Raw genomic sequence first — 21715 nt, 5'->3', positions numbered from 1 at the left:
AAAACAAAACAAAACAAAAAAAGAGCAAGTAAATTAACACAATTAACAAATGATTAAATAGTAACAAAAGAAAGTTGACATAGATGAGAGTTGATGATGTTCAAAACCAGTAATTTGTTTGATACAATGACAGTGAATGACAGTGAATTATAAAGCTGTAACAACCATAATAATAAAACTGAGAGAAAACAAACAAACAAACAAACAAACAAACAAAACAATGCTATGAATGTTTCCCTAACCAAAATCTGTTATTTAGTGATGATGGAAGTGACAGTGATAATAAACATATTATAAATAAAATAATAAAATGTAATATAATATAAGGAGAAAGGTGTGTGGATGCTGGTGTGCATGTGTGTTGTGGGTGGGTGGTGCACAGGCAAAAAGAGCTGGTCAGTGGGGAGGTGGAACTGGGGTGGGGACTTGTTTTTGGATTGAAGCAGATTTCCAGTCATATGTATTCAATTAGTGATGGAGATTTTGTGCCTTGTTTCCCAGTTCATGAGAATAGTTTTCTTGGCGATGGTTAGGGCAATGGAGAGTAGTCTGCTTGGTGTATTGTTGAGGTTTGTGGTGGATATGTCGCCAAGTAAGCAGAGAGAGGGGGAGAGTGGGATGTGAGAGGTTGTCGGTGATGTCCTGCCAGAATTGTTTAATGGGTGTGCAGTTCCATGTGGCATGCATATAGCTATCTGTGGTTTGTATGCAGTGTGGACAGATATCTGTGTCTATAAAACCCATTTTAAACATTCCTTCTCCTGTGTAGTGTACCCTGTGAATAGCTTTGTATTGAATGAGGTTTTGTAAAGCCAGATAAAATAAATCTATCCTGAATGTGGTATATCAATTAAGTATATATGTAGATAGATAGATAAACTCTGTGTGTGTGTGTGTGTGTGTGTGTGTGTGTGTGTCTGTGTCTGTGTGTGTGTGTGTGTGTGTGTGTGTGTGAATCACATGATTTCAGAGAAACGGGGCCTCATTTGCCTGAAATCACATGATATCCTGAAAAACGATACAGGCTTCCACATGGGCTTCATTTAGACATGCCCCCCTTGCTCAACACAGGCCTCTGGACTTTAGTATCAGATGTTAACATCTCTAATGAAGACATGTACTTCAAAATTATACTGATTTTCTCAGGAGCAGTTTCCATCTATGCTCAAAGTAAGTATGGCTACTTCCTTATGACTGTTACTGTTGAATCTGTAGAAAAAAAGAAACCAAAATGACACGTTATTTGTAAAATCTGTTGATGATTTTGTCACCAATATATATTGTATAAACAGGCTTTTATTCTGAGTTGATGTGTGATTGATGCATTTTCCTAGGAAGTCATGAACTTTGTCACAATTATGGCTGCTATGAGTCGAGTGATGCTCAACTCTGTGTGACACTGGATGGTGATGATGTCTACTACGCTGACTTTAAAGAAAAGGGTCTTGTTTGGGAAAGCAGAATCCCTTCAATGATCCACGTTCCCTGGGCTTACAAATATGCCGAACTTTACAGACAAAGTTGCGGATATGATTTGCTCAGATGGAAACCAGACACGTCTGCTGCAACAATGACCACAGGTAAGACACATTCATTGATGTTATGTTGACTGTCTACTTCTGGCAAAGATACTGTATCCATTTAGCACAGGGTTGTTGAGAGACCATTGAACGTACACTAAATTATGTGTTAATTTAACTCTCAGAGACACCAGAAATCCTCATCTACCCCAGAGATGAAGTGATAGAAGGAGAAGAGAATACACTCATCTGCTTCATCAACCATTTCTTCCCTCCCTCCATCAACATAAAGTGGACCAAGAATGATGTAGAAGTAACAGTGGAAGATGCTTTCAACAAATGCTTACCCAATCCTGATGGGACGTATCATGTTTTGTCCAATCTGAACTTTGTCCCAAAGGAAGGAGACATCTATGGCTGCACTGTGGAACATGCATCGCTGGAGAAGCCTCAGACTCAGTTTTGGGGTGAGAACAAAAATGCTCAATGATGTATAATATCGTAATATTTTTTGACTGGTCTGATAAAGATGGAATGAATAAATTCTGAAGTCACTTTAAAATTTGGGTTTTCCTGTCTTCCCCAGAAACTGACACAGATGAGACGAACATTGGTCCAGATGTCATTTGTGGACTTGGCCTGGGTCTTGGACTTCTTGGAGTTGCTGCAGGAACAATATTTTTTGTGAAAGGAAGCGAATATCAGGGCTTCCTTGTGACCCAGTAGTTAAGACCTATAATATATACAGCACTGTTATTTCATCATCCCTGGTTTGTTTCTGGCCATTGACATTTGTTTCATGGTACTTCCAGGGTTTTCCCTGGGTTTTTTCGAGACCAAGGTGGCAAAGGCCTGTGGCGGGGGACATAATAACAGCTGTACTTTTAGATACGGTCTCCCCATCTATTAAATATGAAAGGAGGCCCCCACATACTTGAGCTTTACACTGCTGACTTGTATAATCAGAACAGACATGTCCTGTGATTTTCAGCCTTCTATGATTATATTTACCCTTTACAGCAGGCACATCCTGACAGCTGAGAATATTACTGTCAGGTATTGTCCCCCCTCTATTAAATATGAAAGGATGCTGAAAATCACAGGACATGTCTGTTCTGATGATACAAGGCAGCGGTCCTAAAATGTGCATTTCTCTTCTATAATACACATTCTACATCTCGGAGGTGACATCCTTCCACATATGGGCTTCCTTCGCCTTTCAAACGGGGCAGAGCTCCGTGGGATCTGACACACAACACTGGAGGGAGAAGCACGTCCATGGAGCTGTGCGCCGGACGAAAGAACAAGCGCGTTGCACCAAATGCGCGCCGCTATGGCGTCGCTTTGGGTTGTGAGCGACAATAACGCACGTCTACATTAAAAGTAATGGGTTTGTGCGCGCAAAAGACACTACATCTGAACGCCCCCCATGCACACACACGCTTTAACCAAGGCGGCGGCTAAAATCACCCAGGCGGCCCGCCTTGGTTGACTTCCACCTTTCTCTGCTCCCTTGTTTCCTGACACCTCTCAACTGTCTACTTTGAGTAAAGGCCAAGATGCCTGCTCAAAAAAAGGAAATGTATGCATATGAGTCAAGCTGATTCACTTTTATATCTGTAATTCATTGACTTTTCAGTAACACTTTCTATGAAGATCACATCTATAATGCCTTATGAGGGCATTTAGAGTGAATTATAATGCATTTATAAGGCTCTATATCTACACTCATTAACACACACAGTGCTTCCTGATGCACTTTATCACCAGTCATAAAACATTAGAGATGTGTCTTATAATGTATTGTAAGTGTCTTACACAACACTTTGTCACTTCACAGCTGTCCAAAACATGTGGTTTGTGCCAGGCGGACATGATTGCCAGTATTTTTTCATTATTGCAAGAAATTCCATTGACTCATTCACAAGTCAAAAATGTGTTTTATTTGAAAGAAACATGCAATATTTACATCTAAGATAACAGAAAAATAGTAATAATATTATTCCTCACTATATGAAGTGACTGATAACAAGATCTGTATAATGGATTGTAAAGAAATTTGTCAGGTTTTATTTTGTAGACAATTGATCTGTATTTACAGCGTGATGGGATGACAGCACAATGATGTGTGTGGTATCACTGGAAAGCTCTGGTCCTGCGTTTTAATGTGATATGTGTGGCATTTCTGTGCAACCCTGCATTCGCGAGTATCCATCCAAGAGTAATGTGTGTGCAGAGCTGTATGAAAGCTTTGTTATACATCATTTTGGTGTAACTTTATCATTTTTTTTCGCTGTGAAAACATTGGACTACTGTTTCACATCATATGCGTGGCTTCTCGCTATGATGCACGGTTACGGAGAAAATCCATAGAGAAGAACTGGTGTGAATTTGGACGCACTATGCGTCATTCGGGCCCATAGGGTTTGGTTCTCAACACGTTCACAACAATTTAAAAACATAACACATTAACCTGCTTTTCTCAGGGGTATTGTCAAAGAGTTTGTTGAAATTTGTTAAAGATTTGTCGGTCTGAAATATTGTTAGGCCTTAAATAACAGATTTCCCTTGACGTAAAATAAACAATTTGTTTGCACATTTTAATGCTTCATCTTTTTTCCTTTTAATGTCTTGCTTGTGTCTTTCTTTGTATGTTGTGTTGCTGTGTTTGCTTTATTTACTCTAATTTGGATTACAGTTACATAAAACAAACATAGAATAAAAACTGTGATAAGAGGAGGAATACTACTAGTAGTAACAGTACTAGTGTCAGTATCACTTTAATTATGATAATGAATAGGGGGAGTTTCAACTGAGCAAAGGGGCGGGTGCATTCTTTATTTTGTTGACTTACCAGTGTACTGGTGTTATTTCCCCAGTATCTGGGAACACATATTGCACATCAGAGTAGCTCTGTTCCTGCAGGTTTACTGGAAAACATGCACATTCATAATTTTCTTTTTTGTGTGATTGTGTGCCTTTTCAGTCCAGGTCAGTTACATTACTCTTCTACTTGAATGCATTTACAAAGTTTTAGTGATTGCTTGACATTAATACATTTCTCTCCTTTTATTACAGTTTTCTCAGATGAAGATTTTATACAATTGAAGGCATGTTGTACGTTCAAGGGTCCAGGTCTGAAAGATATAGAATATATTATAGTAAATCGTTTTAACAAGAAAGTAATGATGCAGTACAACAGCACAAGAGGCAACTGGAAAGGATTCACTCCCTTTGCAATTGAAAAAGCAAGCAATTGGAGCCGTGATCCCTATGATGCACGACTGAGAGCGTTTGAAATAAAGATATTTTGTGAAGACAACATAGATCCCGTCCAACAATTAGGTAAGAGCATTTTTTTTTCTTAATATTACTTGATGTACTAAATGGATTTCGGTGTGCTGTGGACAGACTCTTTTCACAGCAGACAAAGTGTCACATGTCAAAGCAGGAAAAGCAGAGTTACTGTCAGGACCCTCATGTTGTGCATGCTCACTCGCTGACATGGCCTACTATGACACTTAATAGAGCCATTGTTTAATATTATTTACACCTTTTCTTCCTGCTTAGATGAGTCAAAATGTCTGCCATGAAAAGGGTCTGTTTCATGTGTGTCTTAGAGTATTCAGAATACAACACTACCAGGATATTTTGCCCATGAACACTATTATATGAGAGAACCATGGAGTTAGAGTAATTTTAATAGCCCTTTTTACATAGATTGTGCTATAAGGCTGCAACAAAGTCCCTTCTTTATGCTGCCTTTGCATTTTTACACAGAACCAATCAACGGTGGCATCGTGTCGTTCCAGTGTGTGATTTTAAACAGTGCGCAGGCATTGCAGAAGCAAAAGAGCCATGACGAGCGTGACATGTAACACAACGTCAGCCTCTAGTGTGACAAATAACACACGCATCTCTTTATCGCTTTATAAACAATAACAACTGCAAAACCATGGCAATATGTTGGATGGTGGTTGATCTCATCCTCTGCTCAGATGTTAAGGAGCTCCCGGGCCTCATTGATTTCCCAATTTGCAGATATTTTTGGCTGCTGTACTCCTTCTTTGAGTTAGCTGCTAATTGCTATTAGCTACTTTTTAAATCTCAAATTACACCACTCGTGTGGCCCATGATCCCGTCCCACTGGCGGTCCCTTTTATACAGATATTACTACCTCCGATGCTGGTTTAAAGGCGAGACAACTATGTTCCCCCACTCCATGACTGTACCTTTTCTACAGAACAACGAGGCAGCATAACTGCACACATAAAAAAAAGGTTCACAAATGTGTTTCTGAAGAACACGTCTTGTTTTTAATTAAATGTAAATGTCAAAATCCACAACTATTCAGATGTCTCCTTCTGTTTCAGCCAGACACAAACAAGTACAGTAGATTCAAGGTTATGATTTGTGTGATTCAATAGTGTTACATTTGCACAGTCAGCAATTTTTGTGGAGAGATTCATTTATACTTAATTCATGAAAAACGATATTTAGACTGATCTGACTCAATAATTCACAACATAATCATCTGTGATACATGACAGTATACAGTACAGGCCAAAAGTTTGGACACACCTTCTCATTCAATGCGTTTTCTTTATTTTCATGACTATTTACATTGTAGATTCTCACTGAAGGCATCAAAACTATGAATGAACACATGTGGAGTTATGTACTTAACAAAAAAGGTGAAATAACTGAAAACATGTTTTATATTCTAGTTTCTTCAAAATAGCCACCCTTTGCTCTGATTACTGCTTTGCACACTCTTGGCATTCTCTCCATGAGCTTCAAGAGGTAGTCACCTGAAATGGTTTTCCAACAGTCTTGAAGGAGTTCCCAGAGGTGTTTAGCACTTGTTGGCCCCTTTGCCTTCACTCTGCGGTCCAGCTCACCCCAAACCATCTCGATTGGGTTCAGGTCCGGTGACTGTGGAGGCCAGGTCATCTGCCGCAGCACTCCATCACTCTCCTTCTTGGTCAAATAGCCCTTACACAGCCTGGAGGTGTGTTTGGGGTCATTGTCCTGTTGAAAAATAAATGATCGTCCAACTAAACGCAAACCGGATGGGATGGCATGTTGCTGCAGGATGCTGTGGTAGCCATGCTGGTTCAGTGTGCCTTCAATTTTGAATAAATCCCCAACAGTGTCACCAGCAAAACACCCCCACACCATCACACCTCCTCCTCCATGCTTCACAGTGGGAACCAGGCATGTGGAATCCATCCGTTCACCTTTTCTGCATCTCACAAAGACACGGCGGTTGGAACCAAAGATCTCAAATTTGGACTCATCAGACCAAAGCACAGATTTCCACTGGTCTAATGTCCATTCCTTGTGTTTCTTGGCCCAAACAAATCTCTTCTGCTTGTTGCCTCTCCTTAGCAGTGGTTTCCTAGCAGCTATTTGACCATGAAGGCCTGATTGGCGCAGTCTCCTCTTAACAGTTGTTCTAGAGATGGGTCTGCTGCTAGAACTCTGTGTGGCATTCATCTGGTCTCTGATCTGAGCTGCTGTTAACTTGCCATTTCTGAGGCTGGTGACTCGGATGAACTTATCCTCAGAAGCAGAGGTGACTCTTGGTCTTCCTTTCCTGGGTCGGTCCTCATGTGTGCCAGTTTCGTTGTAGCGCTTGATGGTTTTTGCGACTCCACTTGGGGACACATTTAAAGTTTTTGCAATTTTCCGGACTGACTGACCTTCATTTCTTAAAGTAATGATGGCCACTCGTTTTTCTTTAGTTAGCTGATTGGTTCTTGCCATAATATGAATTTTAACAGTTGTCCAATAGGGCTGTCGGCTGTGTATTAACCTGACTTCTGCACAACACAACTGATGGTCCCAACCCCATTGATAAAGCAAGAAATTCCACTAATTAACCCTGATAAGGCACGCCTGTGAAGTGGAAACCATTTCAGGTGACTACCTCTTGAAGCTCATGGAGAGAATGCCAAGAGTGTGCAAAGCAGTAATCAGAGCAAAGGGTGGCTATTTTGAAGAAACTAGAATATAAATGTTTTCAGTTATTTCACCTTTTTTTGTTAAGTACATAACTCCACATGTGTTCATTCATAGTTTTGATGCCTTCAGTGAGAATCTACAATGTAAATAGTCATGAAAATAAAGAAAACGCATTGAATGAGAAGGTGTGTCCAAACTTTTGGCCTGTACTGTATATATCTGACAGAAATAATTTGCTATCTAGAAACAAAAAATTATTATGTAAATTGTTAACTTGTTTCTCAGCTAATCTCACCTCTGCACCCACCATCAAGATAAATTTAGTGAAGCACCCGTCCATGCTTGTGTGCAGTGCCTACAACTTTTATCCAAAACAAATCCGAATGACGTGGTTGCGGAACGGAGAGGAAGTGACCTCAGCTGTCAGTTTTTCTGAAGTGATGTCTGTTGGGGATTGGTACTATCAAGTTCATTCCTACCTGGTGCACACCCCGACTCGAGGAGAAAGAATGACCTGCATGGTCGAACACCTCACCCTCTCTGAACCAGTGCTTCAGGTCTGGGGTAAGTGAGCCACTGTGAAGCAAACTGTACAAAGGCTGAGAAAATAAATGAATAAATGTATAAATGAAAGTGTCTTTCTGTCCACCATTTTAGACCCTTCCCTTCCTGTGACAGAACGGATCAAAATCGGTGTGGGAGTGTTTGCTCTGATGCTTGGTTTTGTTATTCTGAGCTCTGGATTCATCTACTACAAGAAAAAGTCTGCCGCACACTTTACTTTTTGCCAAGGTGAGGGCATTAGTTATGAAGTTAATTGACTGTAAATGTGATTAATTTTGGTATAGCGTTATACATTTGCAGCTGCCATAAATAGTTGTTCTTAACCTCATGTTAACAGGACGAGTGTCCATTTCTGTGGAAGACCTCCCTGCAGCTGAAGCTACGTAGCAGTACTGTTGGGACATACCATCCAAGGTGACCTGAATATGGCACTGAAAAATTATGGTGGACAGTTGCAATTCTGTTTTAGTTCAGCCATTCTTGTCATGGTTGGGATGATGGGCAGCGCTTTGCAGCTTGTGCATAAAGACCACTGAACAGTGTAAATCAGATGGCACACATATGTTTATGTTAGCAGCAGCAACAGCTAAAACCAAATGCACTATGTGTGGTGGTGGTTTTATTCCTGCTTGCAGTGTGGTAGTGGACACTAGCTAGTGAAAGCCAGCAACAGCATGAGCAGTAATGTCTTAAAACCTGGGTTGGCATCAGGGACATTGCACTTAGTTGGTTTCAGTCTTATCTTTTAGAGAGAACCTTTGCGGTCACCATAGGTAATCACTCCTCATCTACAGCTCATGTTACCTGTGGTGTACCGCAGGGTTCAATTTTAGATCCTATTTTATTCTCTATTCATATGCGCCCACTTGGTCAGATTATTCAACGCTATCTCTTTTCACTGCTACGTGGATGACACACAGATATACCTCCCGCTGAGACCTGGTGACCCCAAATGCCTAGCTGCTGTTGTTGACTGTATCCGTGATATTAACTGTTGGATGGCACAATATTTTCTACAACTCAACAACTCAAAATCTGAAATCCTCCTGTTCAGTTCCCCTAACTCCATCAGCCTCATCAAAAATTGTATCAGTCCCCTATCCTCAAACATTAAGCCCACTACCAGAAACCTTGGAGTAATTTTTGATTCAGACTTAAGCTTTCCGCCCCATATCAAAAAAGTTGTACAGTCCTGTTTACATCAGTTAAGAACCATCTCTAAAATCAAACCAATGCTCACTCAGTCATTCATGCGTTCATTTTCCCCCTCAGGTGGGGCCCTTCTGGTCGTTCCAAAGTCAAGGCTTAAAACTAAATGCGACTGAGCTTTTGCCATCAGGGCCCCTCGGCTTTGGAACGACCTGCCTGAGGAGATAAAACTAGCAGAATCAGTATCTTCTTTTAAGTCACTTCTTAAAATGCATTTTTATAGACTTGCTTTTATGTGATGTCGTCTCTCTACTTTTATTATTTATTTTTATTCTTGTTTTTATTTGTTTTATTTATTTTATTGTTTTTATGGTTTCATTGGTATTTACTGTTGTTTTCCCTGCTGTTGCTACTCTGTCTGCCTTTGCTATATTTTCTGTTGTTACCGTACTGTCTGCTATGATTTCTTTAAATGCTGCTGCTGTTTTTGTCTTCTTCTATTTTTTGAATTATTGTTGATCATTCTGGTTTTGCTTTGTTTGTCAAAGCACTTTGTAAACGCTGTTTTTAAAAGGTACTATATAAATATTAAATATTATTATTATTATTATATATTATTATAACAAGTATGGAAATAGTAAAACTAACATGTATTCATTGCTGTATGTTAGCGTTCTGAACTGTATGAACAGTCACAAAATAAAGAAGGTCTGAAAACAACTTATGTTCAGATGTTCTTCGTAGTGTTAAACATAAGAGCTGACTTACTCATTTTAACCATGGTGAGTGGAACATGAAAGGTTGCAGTTTAATTCAAGGCCTGCATGGTTACAGCTACATGATGACACAATTATTCATTCCACCTTGGGGAACAAAGTTAAATATTATAAATTTACAAAAAAGCCTTAATTTGCACATTGTGCATAATACTACTACTACTACTACTACTACTAATACTAATAATAATTGATTTAAACCACAGAGACGCTAGAAGTCATCATCTACCCCAGAGATGGAGTGGTTATAGAGGAAGAGAATACTCTCATTTGCTTCGTCAACCATTTCTTCATTTCTTCCTTCCCATCATCAACATAAAGTGGACCAGGAATGATACAGAAATAAAAGTGGAAGATCCTTTCATCACGTTTTATGTGCTGTCCACACTGGCCTTTATCCCAAAGGACAGAGGCATCTACGGCTGCACTGTGGAACATGCATCACAGGAGCCTCAGACCAAGTTTTGGGGTGAGAATAAAGATGCTTAATATTGCTAATTTTCAGTCAATATTTTATTAATATAAGATTCAGAGTATTTTGGATTCGCCAGTCAAAAAGACTAACCTCATGTCTCCTGTGTTCTCCAGAGGTGGATACAAGTGTTGGCACAACGGAGACCAGTGTTGGTTCGATCGTCTACTTTGGACTTGCAACAAGTTTTGGACTTGTTGGTGTTGCTACAGGGACATTCTTCTTTGTTAAAGGAAGACAGATTGAGTCAAGCTGAAGAAAACCTTTAATTTACTGTGTTTATACTGTGTTCTACGATTAAGCAATGGAAAGGGATTTTAACCTTTAAGCACTAATACATTAATTTCATTTTCTCATAATGGCACACCTTAGGGGTTTTTTTGCACAGAATATGAAAAACAATTTCTTTTCTACTGTTTTAGGGAAATTTATCAACTGCTTGTTATGACATAGTAGTTTCACTTCCTGCTGTTAGACAGGCAGCTTGAAACAAATAAGACACATTGTCAGTGGTTAGGATGGATTCACTGGAGCAAAAAAAAAAAAGAAGTGTGTTTTTCAGAAAATTAAACTCAAACAAAAACAAGCAAATGTGGATGAACTTGGTCTTTGTTTGCTGAACAAAGTTATCATTCACAAGCCATGTAGAGTTCCCCAGATGCATTTTTACAGAAGCAAAACAGTTCCTGTTGGCAACATCATTACCACAAGATGATCATTTAAGTTTCAAGCAAAGTTTTAAAGCACACAATACTTGTTTGTGTATAGTCTTGTGTTAGCATTATCACTGTTTTCCTTTATACATAGATTAAATGTGACATTTGAAGATCACCTAAACCCACAACTCGTGCTCTATTCCAAGGATTCAACGTTTTTAATAATATAAATGAGACAGTAATTGTTGAAGTGAGCATACAGCAGGAGTTTTCACACAGCCAAGGGGCGGTGCCATTCTTTGTCATTGTGCTGGCATTTCAGCGTAGCAGTGTTTATTTCCTTGTACCTGTAAATTTGTGAATACAGTGTGATAGAGAGACTTTGCTTTGTAGAGTTTTATTCAAGTAAAATCATGCGCATTCATAATTTTCTTTTTTTGGTGTGCTTTTCTCTTCTCTAATTTGCAGATAAACATTGTATGTTAGCTGCAGCAAGAGCTTAAATTGTATAACATACAGTATGTGTAAAGGCTGGGGTGGTGTAATTACTGCTTTTTGTCTAAATGTGTTAAGATTGAGCAGGGCTCAGTTTAGCTTGTGCTGTAGTTAGGAAGGAAACTTGGGTGAAAATGGGATGATGAAAGAAACCCTCATTAGAGCCTGTTATGAGTCACAGAAGCTGGTGGAACAGCAGCTGGTCCAGGTGTGATGTCAGAGCTTCGGCTCCCTGTGGTGCAAGTGCTGTGAAGGTGGATTGTATGCATCCATCTAAACTTCCAATAATTTAACTAATATACAGTCATGTCAACCCTTTTTACTGTATGAACACTATCATGAAATAAAGCATTTGCTCAAATATGTTTGTGTAAAGTAATTAGTGTTGAATGACAAAGATTTTATAAGTCAGTTAGTTGGTCCACAACTTTAATGTTAATGTTTAATGTATCTCGAAAGGATGGCAGAGGAGATACCTGAGCACCAATACAACTGGGCTGGACAGCCACAAATACAGGTTCACAGGCTGAGATCAGTGTAAAAAAATTGTCAATTTATCTAGAACACCCGTGCACAAAAAGAAGGGTGCTCAAAGTGTAAAAGCCTGATCCATGGCAGCAGTTTTTAGGCCTGACCCCGATTAAAAACCCAAATTTCTACTATAAAACAAGTATATTATAAATGATAGGTTTCTGATTTATCACAAGCTATGGTTGATGTGTTTCCTCACACCAGTTCTCCTTTTTCTCTTCTGTATTTTAATAGTCTGTCATATCTTGCACGACAGGTTTGGCAGAGTGGGCTGTGCCCCTCATTGCGTATAGCGCTCACAGCAGTCCACGGCGATGTGGCGCGCAAATGATGCTCCTTACTGCATGTGACGCACATCTTTCCCACTGCTGGGGAGGCAGAAGGAAACACCGCCAACTGAGTTGCCTTGCAGCCCCTCTTGCTCTCTCTTCTCTGTGGTTCAAGAACCCGACGCGATTCAAGTCAGGGGCAATAATGAGATATTACAGCTCGATCGACCCAAACGCAGTGGGTCAGGTCAGGCCCATCCAAGCTCGGACAGAGAGCCAGGGCTCTAGATGGCTGTAGATGTGAGTCCTGTTAGCCCATTCCTGTGTCAAAAACAAAACATAGAGCTTGCCTTCTTAAAAAAATTGAACCGCAAATTGAGGAATGATTGAGGTGACTCATTAGTGTGTCTTGTCTGAAGCAAACGATTGCACTGAATGCAGTTTTGTACATTATTGCTACTGTTTCTGCATCAGCTGCTTAGTCCAGTCTGCATTTGAGCTGCTGCTGCTGCACACACTGTGGAAAATTACAGCTCAGCCTCCTGACTTGGTCGTGGGTTATACAACTCTAAAATCGCAAAAAAACGCCAGAAGATTTGGCCTTTTGCTATCAATTCAAACTGTACCCCTGTTTGGTTGAAAAGGATATGAGCTAAATACTCCATTACAGAAGCTAATACACTTTCCCATGCAGACTTTGAAAAAGTGTACACCTGCAAAACAAAGAGGAAAAATAATCAACCTTGGCATAAGTGTTTTTGCCCGAACAGAAATCCTTGGTTGTTTGCATAACAAGTAGTACAGTGCCGTCTTAGTCTAAGCAGAGTGACACTCTCTCAGCTCGTCCCTCACCCTGTGAGAGCAGAAAGAATTTACATTTGCAAATATATCAGCTCCACAACCACTGTCTTTTTTATGCCCTACACAATAAAGACTCATCTATGCTCAGTCCTAAGCCTTCTCACCCCTCTACCACAAAAGGAACCAAAACCAGGAACCAAAACCATTTTGGTACACATGAGCTAATCAAGCCTATCTAATTTTATGATAACCTTAATGCCACCTTCCTGGGGTCTTTCAACATGCTTCTCGTTTTGAAGTTGCCTCTTAATCTATCCTGAGCATCTGCCTTGCCCTTTCCCATCAACAGTGGGCATACACATCTTTCTCAAATCACAGTAGGCTCGACCAAGACAAAATGAAGCAATAAAAAGTAAATGGAGAGTCTGATATAACACTTGTGGTCAATCCTTCTCTCTTATTCCTTGCTCTACTTTTCGTGATCACTTTTCCTTCCCTTCCTCTCTCTATCGCAGCAGGGCTGTACGAAGTACACTGTGCTGTCTCTATGCATAATAAATGAGATGGTTTTCCCCAAGCAACCTGAAATTCAAGTTGTACCAAAACACTCCAGAGTGGAACAGAGAGGACAAAAGGCTTATGTAACATGGAGGGAGAGTTGTTTATCAACCAAATGCATGAGGCCTGAGAAGAAAAAAAAAATCACCTGCTTTGTGCTTAAGGCTCAAGACGATGTGACTAAAAATATTGTGTCTTGCTGTGAGATTAAATGATTCTTTAAGTGCAGTCGGTTGCATATCAGTACAGCTTCAAAATGACTTGAAACACAGTGCTTGTGTGATTGCCCACACATGAATTTATGTCTAGAACACAAATGACATCAATCAAAAATCAGCATTGCCGTGTATGTCACACCTCAGCATCCACCTGTGGGCTCTGCTTCTCCTTTGTTCTCCACAGACTGATCTCTCCTTGCTGACTTTGAATCAATCTCTGCAGGGAGTGAGATTAAACAGAGTCTGGATGGCAAAATGAAAGTTATATTTACTCTCAATTTAATTGTTCTAGTCGATATAGGAGTTGACTCACACATGTTCATCACGTCGCAGTCACCTGAACATCCCAGCAGTTCCAAAATGTGTGTTTGTGTGTGTACTGTACCTGTAGGACTTGTTTTAGGAAATGGACTTAAGCCAGCATCAACATTTAATCGTGAACCACAATGTTTTGGCAGCATTCATTCATTATCTCTGCTCGTGTTTCTCTCTTGGAGTGCTCTCTTCATAGTCTGTAGCCTCAAAAGCCTCAGTATTTCTGGGATGTGAGAATCTCATCCTCTTCTCACCTCACACAAAAATCGATCCTATCTAACACTCCCTGCACTTTAGGATCTCAGTATATTAAGTGAACCAGCGTCACAGGGTGTCAGCAGTTACACCTCAAATGGCAACTTGCTTTTCATCCTCAAAATAACATGCAAGTTTAAAGGAATGAATGACCATTTGTATATCAGTTACTCACCGTGTGTTACCCTGAATTTGTGAAGAAAATTCGTATGCCTCCATCATGATCACAGAATCCAAGAAAGGCGAACCTTCTTCATGAATTGAAGTAAATGGGGGCCGCATTTATCAACAGCAATACTCTATCAAAACACCCATTTACAAGCTCTCATGCAACTTGTGCAGTATAATCCAGGTCTCTTTCATCCGTCTTATGCTCAGTACTTCTCAAACACATCCAGAGCGCCTGGACAAACGTGTGCATTTGAACTGCTCAAACGGAGCTCATACGCATGTGCATGCTCAGGCACACTGAGGGTGCACTATTCTGAGGCGGAAGTATTTTATATTCTCCTGAGACCATGTGTCCTCATATGAGGACATCACATTTTGGGATTTCTTGACGTTTTACTTCATTCTACTTAATTTATCCTGTTGTCCTCGTTTGTGGACACTTTGTGTTCTTACTACCACTGTGCCATCTAGTGGTAGTAAGAGCACAATACACTATTCCATGTAAAAACAAGATGGCAGCCGTCTCTGCCAAGTCAGTCTGGCTACAATTGTGACCAATTTTAGCAACAGTAACACTAACCCCAAATTTCCACATACTCCATCTGTGCCGCGTTATGCAGCGCCACGGATCTGGAGCGGCGGGCCTACTGGATGCGTTTCTGGAGCGCCGTGCCACATAGCGGAGCTGCAAGCTCACACGTGAAAACTGCGAAATCACGCAATAAAAAGCACCATTCACTCCCAAAACTCCTGCAGTTTCACACCAGGTGTTTGTATCTTTGTAGAAAGGATGTGTGTCATACAAAATACTATGGTTTTCCACTTCAACTATGAGTTTCTCCTCGTCCATCTTTCCTTGGACCCTAGCACTGACTGACAACTTGTACGACAGGATGTGACTTGATTTTTAAAAAACTGAGAGTTTACAATCTGTAGTCAATCCGCGCATTGTGTTCTATTTTGAAATTTACCAGATGCTGTGTGCGTTCCATTTCTGTTTTGGTGCGATCTGAGCTTCATGGCTTGATGTGCAATGTAAGCGCAGTTGCTGAAAAATAGACCTGGCGCGTCTCTCCGACAAAGGGGAGTGGCCTGGCAGTTCTGGGACGCTCCAGAGACGCTGCGCGGCGCTCGCTGTGGAAATTAAGCTAATCACTAGAATGGGAGCGTATCCGCTACGCACTGCACTGCACGGTGCAGATGGAGTATGTAGAAATTGGGGGTAAGACACTATCAATAAGGAAGTACTTGTTTGAAGACAATGGGACTTTCTTATTGTCTCATTTGAGAATGCTGGGACTTAATCATCGCAGACAGTGTTTAGTTTTTTGTACTTATCAGGTCCTACTGATTCCAAATAGCTAAGAAAATTTAAAAAAGCATACCAAACAAAAGTTCGGGTCTCAGGATGATATGGTAACGTTTTAGCAAAATGCATGTGTCTGGGAAGTACTGAGCACACAGCTGGATAAATAAGACTTGGATTATATGCTGCAAGAGCTGTGTGTGAGTTTGTAAATTGATGTTTTAATGTACTTTTGCTGTTGTTAAACATGGTTCCCAGTGACTTTAATACACCTTTCTTCACCATTGTAGCCTTTTTGGATTCTCCAAGGCATACGAGAGAAACTAAATTTTCTTCACTAACTCAGTGTAACATGATGCGTAATTGATATCCAAATGGTCAGTTGTGGATGAAGTATTCCTTTAAGAACTGTGCTCTTAGCTTAATGCTATCATCAGTGTGCTTCATGCCTCGAATGACAATTCTAACATGCTGATGTTTACCATGTTCTCCATTTTAGTTAACATATTAACATCATAACAGGTAATTAGTGCTAAACACAAAGTACAGCTAGGGCTAATGGTTGTGTCATTATGTTGCAGTGATTATGGCAATCCATCCAATAGTTGCTGAGATATTCAAGTAAACTTCCAACACGTTCTCACTCTGATCTCGTCACATATTGATGCTTGGTCATGGACCTTCCATACGTGCAGGGTGTTGGTTGTTGACGTTCTGGGATGCTGTGTCATGTTCTGCTTGTTACATGCATTGTCTTCTTTCAAGATATACTTCTGTTTTCACAGGAAATTGACCTTTTACGTACAGTCTCTTTCAAAATAAACGCATGACGCCAGTACAACAACACAAATGTTTGGTTTCATAATCTTACGGGACACAAACATCACTCTTCCTGGTGAGAGTCTGTGTTTGTTTGACCCATCCATGTCCCCTTACACTGTAACGGCAACCGGTTGCGTATCATGTTAACATTAAAGGACGGCTTTTTTCATCAGTGTCTGATGCCGCAAGTCATCGCCAAAGTACCGGATTTCGATGCCTTTAGAGTTAAACCGGGTTGAAACTTCACGTATGTTGATCACATGGCGGCCCGAGAGTGAAATTCCGAGAATAACAAAAATCATTAGGATTCATCGTCTGAGGACCATGAACGTTTTTCCGAATGTTTTCCAACCCATCCTGTGAATGCTAAAATATTTCACTAAAAGAAAAAAATGTCAACTGAAGGGTGGCGATTGAAAGACGGGTTCACCAAAGTCATTAGGATTAGGATTCTTTTGGGTACCCTGAATCTGTACAAAATTTAATGCCAATCAATCCAACAGTTGCTGAGATGGCACGGCAAAAATCTAACAGGCATAATATCCCTCTGACAAAGAGTTTGTTTAGACTTGAAAGCAAATTCTTCTTTTAGATGACAACTAACAAATCTTAATGGTTAAACATGCACAACACTTACAGCAGGGAGGAAAAATTAGGAAATGTATGAAAGAAATTATCAGACGTGACTTAAACTGCATAAAAACATAATAATTCAATCATATTTCATTCTCTTAAATGCAGCAATTTGTCTTGCATCGACGTATCCTTTAAAGCAACATGATTATAAACTGCTGTCACTGTCAGCCCAGTCCAAACCTAATGTGTTGTAAGTCGTGGCATACAGTATTGTTAAAGGTATTATTGCAGAGTTTGAAATAAGTAGTTTTGTGCTGGTAAAAGAGGTGCAATGCCTTCAGTCACTACGGCATCAGAGGGACAGCTGACACAATCATGCTCTCAAACCTGGCTTATGGAGACAAGAGGCGGAGAGGGAAAGAAATGAGAAAAACTAGGAAGAGTGAAAGAGTCAGAAATGCAAAGCAAAGGAAAAAGCGGAAGGAGAAAGTGACACGCATCATATAAATGGGAGGAGGAAAAGGAGTAGTGGGGAGGGCAGGAGAGAAACAGCTGCCCTCAATCAAGTCCTGTTATGTAATAGCTTACAGTCAGTTTCCTGAACACATTTCTTCCACAGCATTGCCCCCTTTTTGCTGTCTTATTCCCGCTCATCATCTTTAACCTCTCATTGACAATCCTCTCCTCACCCTGTTTCTCTTCTGTATCCATATACACACATCACTTCAGTTGGCCACCCAGTGCGCTGCCAGGCGGGGAGTAAAAGTGATGCATAGGGGAGTGAACCATAGTGAGTGATCGTGACGTTATGTAATGTTTAGTTCAGTGACCTCAGACACTGCAGAGATGCAGGAGGAGACGACGGGTGGGGAGGAAGAGAGCGAGAAAAGGGGTAGAGAGGGAAGCACGGCAGGAGAGTGCTCTCTCCCACCTGCACCGATCACTATTAATAAATTACGCCCCTCCACGCGCCTTTGACATAGTTTATGTAATGCGGTCTTTTGCTCCTGGCAAGTGGCTTTACGAGGACCCCTGTGTGTATCAGGGCTGGCGTCATTTCCACTTCAATCCATTTATAATACAAGTTGGACACTACATTTCATTTGTTGCCACTACTAAAGTGAATTTCACCTGCTGATGCTCATTTGAGCAAAACAAATTAAATTGCACCTCCATTGTAGTGAGGCGAAGGCAGAAATCTTATCTCATAAATGCAATATCTGTATAAATGTCTCATATTGCTGCACTGCATCAAATAAGTGGTAGTTAGACAGTAAATGATATGTTGGGAAATGCATGCAGGTCCGCTAATGTGTGAATTTATGACACTACAACAGAGGTTTACAATTGCCACTCTGACCTTCCTTCAATTTCCCCTTAAAGAAGCACAAAAATGATTAAACTATATACTATGGTTGATTCAATCTATGTTTTACACTGCCAAGGACACATGCCTCTGTATCTTGTGTAAGACGATTTGCATTTTTCTCAAGTGTCCAATATGACGAAACAGGTTTGCATAATGACTTTCTATAGAGCTTTGACTCTACTAGAAAATGCCTTTCAATTTAGCTGACTTAAGGGAGCAAACAAAGACAATTCCAGATGCAAAAGGCGTATTGTGGTAGAATCTGAACCTCCTGTTCCTCCTGAAGACACTGACACTCGGTTATCTTGCTCTCAGACCTGTCACGCTCCATTGCTCTTGGCCGCTTCACTGACTCTGACTGACTGAGATCTGAAAGGCGATGTGTGGCACTGGCACGACATACATATACCAGTGCTGAGCTATCTTGGCGTCTTCCTTCACTGCCAGTGTGACCAACACTGCAGTGGCATGCAATGCTATCAAACCATTACAGGGAGTTAACACTCACCTTCACATTCTGCTGAATCAGTGTAAATGGAGCAAACGCAGTCAGTCATATGCTCTCGCTCTCACCAGCATGCCCACGATTCTGCTGAAACAGCAGAGTGTGATGTGTGTTTTACTTTAGTGCTTGTGGAATAAAAAATGTTACAGGTTTAGAGCTTGAGACTGAAGGAATTTCTGGAAAGTGTGGTAACTTCATTAGGTAAGGTAAGAATTAGGTTGGGAGAAAGCACTCAGCTTAGACGTGTAGCTGTGAGGGTGGAGATAATAGTTAGGAAATGGATTTCAAAGTCCTGGTCAGCATAGGTGTAGATTTCCAGGGGGACACAGTGAACACATTCCACTCAATATTTAGATCATGTGCATCCTCCCCAATAAAAGCATGATTGTAGCAAAGGACTTTTAATTCAACAGATTAAAGACATTTAACACTATAAATTGAGGCAGAAAAGGCTCAAATTGATGCATAAAAATTCCCAAGAATGCAGGAAATTGACCCTTTGCTAACACAGCTGTGCTCCATTGACTCTAATGCAGTCGTTTCAGATTTCCTTCATTTTCAGGCTGGTTTTGTGGATTTGGAGCTAAATGTTGTGCCTGGGGCACGTCGTGTATTAATGATACTCGTTACCTGGAGAGGTTGGAAAAAGATATACGTTTCTTCCCTGTTCCAAAACCAAAATCAAACCCTGAAAAGTGTAGGGTTAGCTAGCTAGCTACTGAAGATATAGCCTACTGAATGTATACACATGCTGCTTTTGCTTTTTAATGATTATAACACTGAATAAAGACCGACCCTGCTGTACAGGAACCAGTGAAGGGAAGCAGGGAAACTTTGCTGATATTCAACAAGCTGTGTGTCATTGCAGTGTGTGCAGATGAACGTTGTTTGGCTTTCCCCCAGAACCTCCCTGCCCTGTCTGCTGGCTGGTGGCACAAGGGGAAGCCAAACACTGTTCGTTTGCACACGCTGCGATGCCACACAGCTGGTTCAATATCAGCAAAGTTTCCCTTTATATTCATTGTCTTGTGTGGCGATCAGCAGTGATGTGGTGGTTCACTTTTACACTGTGATCTGTAGCCTATAGTTGGGATTTAGCTTCTAACTATCTTTGTCTTTTGAACCTGTTGTTGCTGCTGAGTCAGTTTGACATCCTGGATATATCCTTCAAACACAGACTGTAGACCCCTCTGTCTGCTTCTCTCTGGAATCACTGTTTCATTTGTCCAACAATATGATAATATTTCTTCAGGGAGTGCAGTTAGTTACAGTATGGCCTCCATGCTCGCACCAACAGCTTGACAGACCGCCACAAAGGGGCGTGGCTTAGCTAAAGGTTAATTAAGTGTTTGATTCTCTAAATTTTCTGGTGTAGGACCCTCAAACCTCCTGTTTCATATGTGTCAGCCTAATGTTGGAACAAAACCTACACCCTTGCTCGTAGGTACAAGTGCATCTGTATCTCTGTGTGTGGCTCTCTTTCGCTCTCTGGCTGAATGTTTTGACTAAGTTGAGGTGGTGATGTTAGTGGTGCGTTATTCGGAAATTAAATACTACACAACAACATCTCTGATCATGCCAGGGGAATATCAGCTGATGCAGAGCTGAGGCTGCACTCAAGTTCACAATGGGCTCCCCCTCATATCTCTGTTGTCAGGTTTCAAATTGAGTTGATATATCATTTCTGACAGTGAGCTGTTCCAAATAACTTCAGGAATGTTTTCTTTATATTTGACTAAAAACCTCTCCTTTATTTATGCTACTTTTTTGTACTCCTTTGGTAAAGCTGAGACATCAGTTCTGTGGCATGAAAAATGCTAAAATGTAGATTCCTCCTAAAAAAAACTGCCTAACTGTGAGTTTATAAAGACAGACAGAGTGCCTTATAAGGGGATACTTCGCCAGTTTTCAACCAGCTTTGTATCGTGACAGTCTGGGTAGTAGGGTTGCAATAGTAAGCTGGTAAGCTAATAAGTAAATATTAACCAAGATGTTGTTACTGCTTTCCAAATGTCTTCAGAAACATACTTTGGAGCACCATTTGGCTGTCACCCAATATAGGTTTTCAGCCGCAGCAGTCACCCACCAGCAGGAGCTTTTAATGGTCTGGTGCAGTGCAGTGCTTTCTGGGGTTTGTAGGTTTTCTACCTCTTGAGCAAAATCGAACACCACAGCCCTTTTTTTCTGTTTTTTATGGTCATGTAGCACCAATTTAAAATGTATTTGTGTTTTTCTACTGCATAGACAGCCCAGTATTATGAAAAGACTGCAGCAGTGGAAGAGAAGAAGAGAGAAGAAGAGATTTTCTTTACTGTACATGTATACATGTGTGACGTGGAAATAGTGCAAGTAGTGCAAAATTAATGCAAAGCATATAGTAAAGTTTTAGTGCAGTTATGGATCCTTTATTACATTGATAC

General features: G+C 40.6%; 3 protein-coding genes across 4 annotated transcripts in view; 2 read left to right on the top strand and 1 right to left on the bottom strand.

The window, feature by feature from the left end:
- The window catches only part of LOC117268004 (cytoplasmic phosphatidylinositol transfer protein 1-like), an 87310-nt gene that overhangs the window by 30213 nt on the left and 35382 nt on the right, over positions 1-21715 (bottom strand). The window lies entirely within an intron of this gene.
- On the top strand, positions 1015-4124 carry LOC144458608 (H-2 class II histocompatibility antigen, A-Q alpha chain-like). Its single transcript, XM_078161358.1, has 4 exons — positions 1015-1170; positions 1335-1580; positions 1706-1987; positions 2107-4124. The coding sequence occupies exons 1-4, from the start codon at positions 1050-1052 to the stop codon at positions 2244-2246; spliced, it is 789 nt and encodes a 262-aa protein (XP_078017484.1). The 5' UTR covers positions 1015-1049; the 3' UTR covers positions 2247-4124.
- LOC117268005 (rano class II histocompatibility antigen, A beta chain-like) lies at positions 4391-10320 on the top strand. Of its 2 annotated transcripts, XM_033644109.2 has the most exons (6): positions 4391-4511; positions 4599-4865; positions 7773-8051; positions 8145-8279; positions 8389-8465; positions 10183-10320. In XM_033644109.2, exons 1-5 carry the CDS (start codon positions 4460-4462, stop codon positions 8436-8438), a joined length of 783 nt encoding a protein of 260 aa, XP_033500000.2. In that variant the 5' UTR covers positions 4391-4459; the 3' UTR covers positions 8439-8465; positions 10183-10320. The 2 variants fall into 2 exon arrangements, with proteins under 2 accessions (XP_033500000.2, XP_078017486.1); XM_078161360.1 differs by lacking the exon at positions 10183-10320 and having other exon boundaries at positions 8389-9919.

The sequence above is a fragment of the Epinephelus lanceolatus genome, chromosome 18 (assembly GCF_041903045.1).
Source record: "Epinephelus lanceolatus isolate andai-2023 chromosome 18, ASM4190304v1, whole genome shotgun sequence".
Classification (NCBI taxonomy): domain Eukaryota; kingdom Metazoa; phylum Chordata; class Actinopteri; order Perciformes; family Serranidae; genus Epinephelus; species Epinephelus lanceolatus.
This window is presented reverse-complemented; position numbering and strand designations above follow the sequence as displayed.

Excerpts from the sequence above, each read along its gene's own strand:
- LOC144458608 (XM_078161358.1), top strand. The coding sequence starts at position 1,050 with ATGCCCCCCTTGCTCAACACAGGCCTCTGGACTTTAGTATCAGATGTT. Across the intron at positions 1,171-1,334 it reads AGTTTCCATCTATGCTCAAA|GAAGTCATGAACTTTGTCAC; the intron begins GTAAGTATGGCT and ends GCATTTTCCTAG. Across the intron at positions 1,581-1,705 it reads TGCTGCAACAATGACCACAG|AGACACCAGAAATCCTCATC; the intron begins GTAAGACACATT and ends TTTAACTCTCAG.
- LOC117268005 (XM_033644109.2), top strand. The coding sequence starts at position 4,460 with ATGCACATTCATAATTTTCTTTTTTGTGTGATTGTGTGCCTTTTCAGT. Across the intron at positions 4,866-7,772 it reads AGATCCCGTCCAACAATTAG|CTAATCTCACCTCTGCACCC; the intron begins GTAAGAGCATTT and ends CTTGTTTCTCAG. Across the intron at positions 8,280-8,388 it reads ACACTTTACTTTTTGCCAAG|GACGAGTGTCCATTTCTGTG; the intron begins GTGAGGGCATTA and ends TCATGTTAACAG.